This window comes from Lathyrus oleraceus, chromosome 5, assembly GCF_024323335.1.
Source record: "Lathyrus oleraceus cultivar Zhongwan6 chromosome 5, CAAS_Psat_ZW6_1.0, whole genome shotgun sequence".
Taxonomy (NCBI): Eukaryota; Viridiplantae; Streptophyta; class Magnoliopsida; order Fabales; family Fabaceae; genus Lathyrus; species Lathyrus oleraceus.
In genome coordinates, this window is record NC_066583.1 from 118,893,481 (window position 1) to 118,901,819 (window position 8,339).

The 8,339-nt window shown below is 31.8% G+C and overlaps 1 protein-coding gene across 1 annotated transcript; it reads right to left on the minus strand.

Annotated features, from left to right (window-relative positions):
- Positions 1-1,395: 1,395 nt before the first annotated feature.
- On the minus strand, positions 1,396-7,888 carry LOC127088156 (B3 domain-containing protein At3g19184). The gene is made up of 6 exons (XM_051029077.1): positions 7,550-7,888; positions 7,426-7,469; positions 7,170-7,341; positions 4,608-4,814; positions 4,050-4,143; positions 1,396-3,612 (listed from the first exon to the last, which is right to left on the minus strand). The coding sequence occupies exons 1-5, from the start codon at positions 7,769-7,771 to the stop codon at positions 4,102-4,104; spliced, it is 687 nt and encodes a 228-aa protein (XP_050885034.1). The 5' UTR covers positions 7,772-7,888; the 3' UTR covers positions 1,396-3,612; positions 4,050-4,101.
- Between the last annotated feature and the right edge of the window lie 451 nt (positions 7,889-8,339).

Consider the following 8,339-nt stretch of genomic DNA (forward strand, 5'->3'; position numbering starts at 1 on the left):
ATGTTCTACATTTATTATTTTATTTTAAATGTTGGGTAGAATTTCAAACTTTTCGACTAGGCAATGTTGTGAGTGTCTACCAAATTTTTAGAATACAAAAGTTTTTGGAGTGAATTTTAAAAAGATAAATTATGAAAGGAATAAAATTGTATGGTGTGTGCAATGTTTTAAAAACCAGACCGATCCGGTCGGTTCAATCGGTTGGATCGGAAATCGGAGATGAATCTGGTTGGGTCAACCTTTTAAAATCGCTAGTGGGTCAAAACCGGAGTAAAATCAGAAAAACCAGATTGAACCGTCCAAAACCATTTGAACCAAAGAACCGGAGCTGGTTTTGTAAAACCGTCCGGTTCAAAAAATGCATCAAATTGACTATTTTTTAAAAAATGTTTTTAAAAAATTTAATATGTCAATATCAAAACTTAACGTACATTCCCAATGATAAAAAAATCCATATTTTTTTACAACTATACGAACTTCTAAGTTTAGTCACACCATTATAGTTTTTCTTTCAACCACACTTCATCGTCATCGCGCTGTCTCTTTCAAACATAGTCACGATATTCAACTCAATATTAATTGTCATTCAAGTCAATATTATTGTTGTTGTCAATTAAGATTTATTTGTCGTAGTTCAACTCAAATTCTTTTTTTGTTGTTTAATGAAGTATATTATATTATTTATTTTTAATATTTTATCTTATTTAATTTAGGTATTCTTAATTATTTTAGTTACTATATTCTATTATTTTAATTTTGGTTTGAATTAGTTTAACTTAATTTATTCTAATTCTTCAATTTGGTTAAAATATCCTTAAATGAATGTTGAAATGAAGTGTAGAACTACGTTATGTTATTATATGTATTATTGATATTGTTGTATTAAATTTGTAATGAATTTTTGAAGTATTTATTTTATTAAGTCGTAAACATATGAAATTTAGTTTTATACTATTAGTTTATTTTATAAACGATTCAACCGTAGATTTAACTCCTTGAACAAATTAAATCTTAAATCGTAAGTTTTATCGATTCAAACTCCGATTCGATTTTTAAAACATTGCGTATGTGGTACACACTTCATGGAGGTGCTATAGGTGCTATAGAATCTTCATTACCAAAAACTTATTTCCTATAAATTGTAAATGATAAATAAAATAGCTTACCTATTATCAAACTCATACAAAAATATCATAATACACATTCTAATGTTAAGATCTCCATCCAATGATATCAATTTTTTAACGCTACCGTGGATGATAACAATCATGACAAAAGTAAAGATTTTGAGCAATGTTGACAACATAAAAACAAACAATTAAATCTAAGGACTAGTTAGTTTCATTTAATAGTAAAACCAAACATCATTAAAAGTTAAATCTAAGGACTAGCTAGTTTCTTTTAATAGTAACACCAAACATCAATAGAAGTCAAACTAGCAAGAATTACAATTAACATGAGACAATTAAAATGGAACATACTCCATTAACATGAGACAATTAAAATGGAACATACTCCATATATAATCTAAAAACAATTTAAAGAGAAAACACTACATAGTCATAAGACAAAGCACAATCAAATAAAAAACAACAACATTTTATCCAATAATTTGCTCTCTTGCAAACACCGTCAATGACTATGTGAGAGTGAGAATCCACAACTTTTTTTCAAATCCATTTACGGATGATTTCTTTGACCTATGTATGCACATTTCGACTATCTTTGGTCTCAATATTGTCCAATCTTCTCGAATGTTCACAAAATAAAAGATTATTAGAGAAAATGTTATGATGAATGTTGAACTCATAAGCTTCCTCAATCACTACGAAATGCCAACAGACACACACACAAACATGCTAAAGGACACAACACTCTTTTGAACCATTTTATCAAACACCAAGAGTGCAACCTTAATCCTAAAAGACAAAAACACATAATAGAGAACACATAAACGAAATTCAATAGCTTTATTAGAAGAAGTAATCTCTAACTGTAGAACAACCATGGTAGCTTCGACGGTGGCCAAAAGATTGTCAATGGAAGTGTATGAGAAGCTTCGGAGAACAACCATGGTAGCTTCGACGGTGGCCAAAAGATTGTCAGCGAAAGTGTATGAGAAGCTTCGGGGGAAGAGAGAAGCATCCACCATTGTTAAGTTTGAGATGTGCATAAGCCCCTTAACATACTTGTCATTTCTTGGTGGCGGTGGATCCGACGGTGGCCGCAAAAATAGCAAGGTTGACGGTTGTTCGTGGTGGAGAGAGTGAGTGATTGATAAGAGGTTTGATTATTGTGAGAACGTCAGAACGAAGGTAGATGGATGAAAAAGTCATCTCAAAAGAGGAAGAGATTGTCACCATAAAGGTGGAAGAAGAGGATCACCATGGAGGTGGGAGGAAACCACCAAACCCTAGAGAGTTAAAGAGTTAAGGAATTTTTTTTTTAAAGAGAAGGAGTAACATCTCTCTCTGAGATTCCGAAACACATTAAAGCTAAGTATTTTCCTCCAACTCTTCTGAAACACATTAAAGTTATGCACAACCTAAATAGCACTAAAAATCAATCAAATATAAAACATTGATAGGTATTAGGTTATTGTGCGCAACTTGCTATTAAAAGTAAGGACGCCTATCGTGTCTAAATCTACTAAGAAAAGCTCAAAAAAAATTGACATAGCGGAGTAAACATAATTAATGGTGTGGGATGAAAACGGGACCAACCTACATACATAGCATATTTTAATTTAAAAAAAGAAAAAATATTAATGACCACGCTCGAAAAATTGCCGAACCGACATATTAAATAATACAATTCTAAAACTTTAATTTGTCCCAAAATAAAATATAAATTTAATCTGTCCCGAAAAAAGTGTAAGTAAAATATACATGTTTGGTGGGTCAGACCCTACCACCCCATTAGAAACGGGTGGCTTCTACCATTAAAACGTATGAGACGAGATGCTACATGCTTTTGCAAGCTGTACCTGACACTTCTTCTAAGCAAGTGTTGCTATCAAAAAATTATACATCCAATTTCAAATACACGTCTAGCCCCCATCACATGTGCTATTTTGAGCAATCATGGCCATAATCAATAATGGATTGTTTTCCTATAACAATTTAGTTATTATTCTTGTCGTCCAAGAAAATAAAACAGGAACTTGACTAACTTCCAATTCCAATTAAGGGAGGTAAATCTGTTTGCAAGTGATATTATTGACAAAGGGTACAAAAATCATTTAATGATTGTATGATATATCTACCCAACTTAAGAATTTCAGTTGGATTAGAAAGCACATGATCGTGACGCGTTATTGCCCCATATACCCCATGTGCTCCCAGGCTGATTTTTCTGTGGTATGTGCTCCTGGTTTAGCCTGAAACTGGGGCAAAGCCAGCTAGATATTTTTTTGAAGTCAACACAAGACTATTTACCACTCAAATACTGATTTTCAAAGTAAAGAAATATTTAAGGTCATAAGGAATAGCTCTACTCATTCATTTATACACATATGCATAAGAGTTCATTTCACATGTAGGACCTCAAAATAGGTGACAGAAAAATACAGTTAGACACCAAAAACAGAATCCAAGACGAGCATATTAGAACCTGCAAAACAAGAAAAATAAATAAATTAGGGCATTTAGTTGAGAGCACCAAATAAATGTTGCACTCCCATGCTACTCTGGCAGTATCTCAGAAGAAATCTGGAATTAAATTATAACCAAAACATAAAGTAAAGTTTCAAAACTTCAAGACGCGGGTAAGAAAATGGATAATGAAAAAACGGAACCAACTATCAATTTTAAACCCCACACACAATACCCACATGTCTCTTTAAGATTACACATATGTTCATATGATATGACCTTTTTTTTTCAACCGCATAGCAACAAGACATGGTGCGACAGGAAAGTTGGAATGAGGCCAGAACTACTTTAGTGTGTGTTTAACCTAACACTGAGCTTGGGAAGCAACCAAGAAACTCAAGGATTTCTAATAATAATGAAAATGCATTTGTTGTTGTAATGTACACCAAGTAATACCTAGATTAATGTTACTGCCTCCCATTTCCAACAGCAATTTCACTCAAGCTGTTTACCCTCTGAATGAAGGACCATTCACTCTGATAATGTACACCTGAAAGAAAAGTATAATAACAATTGCATTAGTATTTTAATAACAATTTTTATTTTCATCAAATATATTTTTACATTGAATGGTCTTGCCAATGAATGTCGTAACAATGCCTACTTTTAAACATTGTCAAAATTAAAACATTTCTTACATTTTTAAAAATATATATTTTTAAAATTTTAAATTTTTAATAACAACCCATCATAACATTTGAAATAACTATAATGGTGTATACTGATTAGTAACAGCAGCACACATCACATGGGCTGAAAAATGAAACATATATTATAAATATTAAAAAAGGGTGTCAAGAACTCCATTATTAGCCACATGCATATAACATTCATCTTCCTTTTCTTATTTTCTTAACATTCATGAATGGTCTCGTGAAGTCCATTAGCATGAATAAAATAATAAATATGGTGAGTGTGTTAAACACCAAGGCAAACAAATCAAAATTTAATCACCTTGAATGCAGTGCGTTTAACTAATTCAAAAATTAAAGCGTCCCCGTCAGCAAGTTTATGAGCAATAGCAAAACCTCTCCATCCAGCGCTAAGTCCTGTTTTTTGAGCCAAAAATGTAGCTGGAGACTCATTTCCATCCTCATCAATCAAAGTCATCACTTCGTCCCGTTTTGGAAGATTTTTCTTGCAGAAACGAACTGGAAGACCCTGTTTTCAAGAATTGCAAAATGATTAACCAATTATAAACTGTGGCAGTAGAATTTAATTTGAAAGTTAGTTGTTTGACAAGGATAATTTAATTAATTTGTACAAGGCCCTGGGCCAATCTGCAGTCTACAGCGTTTATCAGAGTCAAACAACTAGATTATTGGAGAAATGAAATGAAACTTCTGGAAAATATAAGATAATTAATACTCACTATGTTACATTTATGAATGAAAGTCAATCCTCTATCGTACAGAAGAGAGCAACTGTGTGTGTGTGTTTACTTGTGTAAGAGGGCCTGTTAAAGTGAACACGTTATTGTTTCTTGGAACGAGTTATTGTTAGAATGTCGTCACTTTATTTGCTGAGTTGTGAAAGCACCATCAATATGATATTATAGCTTAATTCCTGAATTCCTTAAGGAACTAAGCACTCCAACATCATAGTTCTTGTTGCTGACATCGTTCAGCGCTAATAGTCATGCACGTGTTTGTGAATGACCCCATGTAACATGTATAGACGGGTTCTTTATGTGCATATTGCAATTTCATACAACATTCATAAGATATCAAAATTATTAAAAACTCTTAACATCTCAACAATCATGTATACCATATTGAGAAATCAATTAGAATTTAAACAATAATAAATATTATTGCAAGTGGTGGAAATTCACGATATAAATATCTAGATGTGAACGAGTGTATCTAGATTATTGAAGCAATGAAATGAAACTTCTTGAAAATATAAGATAATTAATACTCACTATGTCGCAATTAGGAATGATGGGGCATATATTAACAGTTGAAATATAACTAACAAGTGAATGACTTGTTTTTATCCATTCATCATTATTGAGAGATTGGAGTCATAATTATTGACATCATAGTTAATTTCAAATTGACTTAAGTCTGATTCCATGTTTCATCCATCAGTTTTTCCCAAAGACTTCGTTAGAGAATCAGACAAATTCACATCTGACTTTGCATGATCAAGGGAGATTATTCCAAATTTCAGCAACTACGTAACATATTATGTCTATTTCTATCATTAAAAGCACTATTGCTTGCCAGTCATAATTACACACTCTAACGATGAGGAGTGGGAGCAAATAAACAAATAAAAGTGGGTTTTGATAAAATTTGCTAACATGAACAGATAACCATGCAAATGTGCTCGCATAAGGGTATTGAACGGTATTAATGTAAACACAAAACAAGCTTTAGTTTTAAACCCCTACTAACATACACTAGACAACTGTTAAAAAAACCATACACAAGACTATGAAGACAAATTCCCAAATTGATAAAATGAATGTTTCAATCTACATTTTATATTGAAAAGTGGATTATAAAATATTCAAAATTAGTCGTTAGCAATATTGAAAATGTGAAGAAAAAAGAAAATTGATTTCGGAAAGCTCGATTGTAATTCTTTCACTCGAGAAAGAGCAGTGTAGTTTATTTACGATAAAAGGAACAGAATTTAATGTGAACTTGTGTATCTAGATTATTGAAGAAATGAAATGAAACTTCTTGAAAATAAAAGATAGTTAATACTCACTAGTCACAGTAATGAGTGAAAGTCAATCTCCTCTTCTAATATATAGAGCAAGTGTGTGTGTGTGTGTGTTTTTGTATGATCACTAGTGTTAAAGAGTATCTTATAGTGAGTGTGTTATTGTTTCTTGTAATGCTTGACACAATTTGAATAGCATTGTACTGTTATAAATTGTAATGTTATATGATAAACAAATTGAGTTGGGTTGTTTATAGTTGTAATCTTATTTCCGATACAGTTTTATTTTCAAGAAGTTTCATTTCATTTCTCCAATAATCTAAATACACTCAATCACATTACATTCATTCATCCTTATTTAATATCAATACTTTTAAGTGCTACTTTTAATGAGTAATCCATTATTTATCAAAGGAACTTGAAAAAAGAGTAACCGTTAATTTAACAGCCAAAGAGAGAATATGATTGCAAACATTGAGTAAAAAAAAAGGCATAAGCTTTAATTAATAAACCGAGGTGAAGCTACCCCAACAACTTCCATTGATTAGCATTAAAACCAATAACTAAACCGGCAGTTATACATATAAAAATGAAAAAGTGAGGCCAATCAATCAAAACCCCATTTTATGAAAGAAGTTAGCATAAAGTGAACATACACTAACATGAAAATAAGCAACACAATTCACAAAATACCTCTTTTTGAATAACCTTGTAATAAATTGAAAATTTGCAACAATGCAAGTGCAATGCAGCACCATTTTCAAAAGAGAAATCAATAGACATAACTAAAAAAGTGAACTTTAATCAACAATGAAAAGTGCTTAATAGAATAGTAATTACCAGCCAGAATCCACCAGTGACATGAGATTGAAGCATTGTCTTAATAAAAAACGGATGCGGGGAGTTTAATTCGGACTGCAACTTCTCCGCCTTGTCCAATGCTTCCACTCGAGCTTCATCGGAAGCATATACACGCTTCGAGTAATCCCTGTACTTATCATAACTACCTCCACTGAAAAAATAAAAATACATTAGAAACATGAATTCGGCTAAGAATATTATATTCCATATGTAAAGTTTAGGAGAGAAAAAAAACCTTGAAGTTCTACTTCTAGGTATTATAACGCGATCAATAAGAATCTGTGAGAAAAAAAGAAATTAGGTTAGAGAGTGAGACTGATGGAAGAAAAGAAGTAATGAAGGTAGTTAGGGTTAGTTACTTCTTTGTAAACAGGAGCAGGCTGGTTGGCGACACGGCCGGATCTTCTGACAACAACAAGCTGCTTCTCGGTGGTGCGAGGTTTCGACGGCGAGGGTTTCGAAATGGGAGAAGATGATTTGTGAAGGGATTGAGAAAGCTGAGTGAGATTGAGAGCCTCCATTCTCTTCCGATTCTCTTCCATTCTCTTCCGGCGACTTTCTTCATACGGTGTTGCCACCATTTTGATTTCACAAGATTGAAGCGTCTCACCTTTCGTTTCTGTGTGCTCTTTGAGTACTCTCTGCTCAGAGCAGAAACGAAATGGCGTTGTTTTGCTCGTCGACCGTTGCGTTTTCTATAGCACTCACCGTTTTATATAGTAAAAATTTAAGTGCTTGAATTTATTTGAAAATATTCTATTATAGTATTATTATAATTTTGTGTTAAAAAGTTATTTTTATAATTTTAAATTACAAAATGCTAATTTTCAAATCACTTAAATTTTTTATAACCAAATAAATACAGTATGTTATATTATTGAAAGCATATAACATTATAATTTGAAATTTAAAATTATAAATGAGAGATCAAAAAACTATGTAGTTTTCAAATAAATGCATTAATTCAATGAGAAGAAATTGACTAAAAGTTTGACTAAATTTTTTATATAATTTTATTTTCATATGTACATAAAAATTGTACATATAACATGATTATTAAAAAAAAACTAATTTATGGTAAATTATACATATAGAGAAGTCAATACTCTTAATTTAGTCGTTCAACAATATCTCTATGAAAACATACCA

What these genes read in the sequence shown, in the direction of transcription:
- LOC127088156 (XM_051029077.1), bottom strand. Translation starts at nt 7,771, where the DNA reads ATGGTGGCAACACCGTATGAAGAAAGTCGCCGGAAGAGAATGGAAGAG. An exon ending in CCTAGAAGTAGAACTTCAAG is followed by an intron (nt 7,342 to 7,425) that starts GTTTTTTTTCTC and finishes TTATTTTTTCAG; the next exon opens with TGGAGGTAGTTATGATAAGT. An exon ending in TCACTGGTGGATTCTGGCTG is followed by an intron (nt 4,815 to 7,169) that starts GTAATTACTATT and finishes TCTTGAAAACAG; the next exon opens with GGTCTTCCAGTTCGTTTCTG.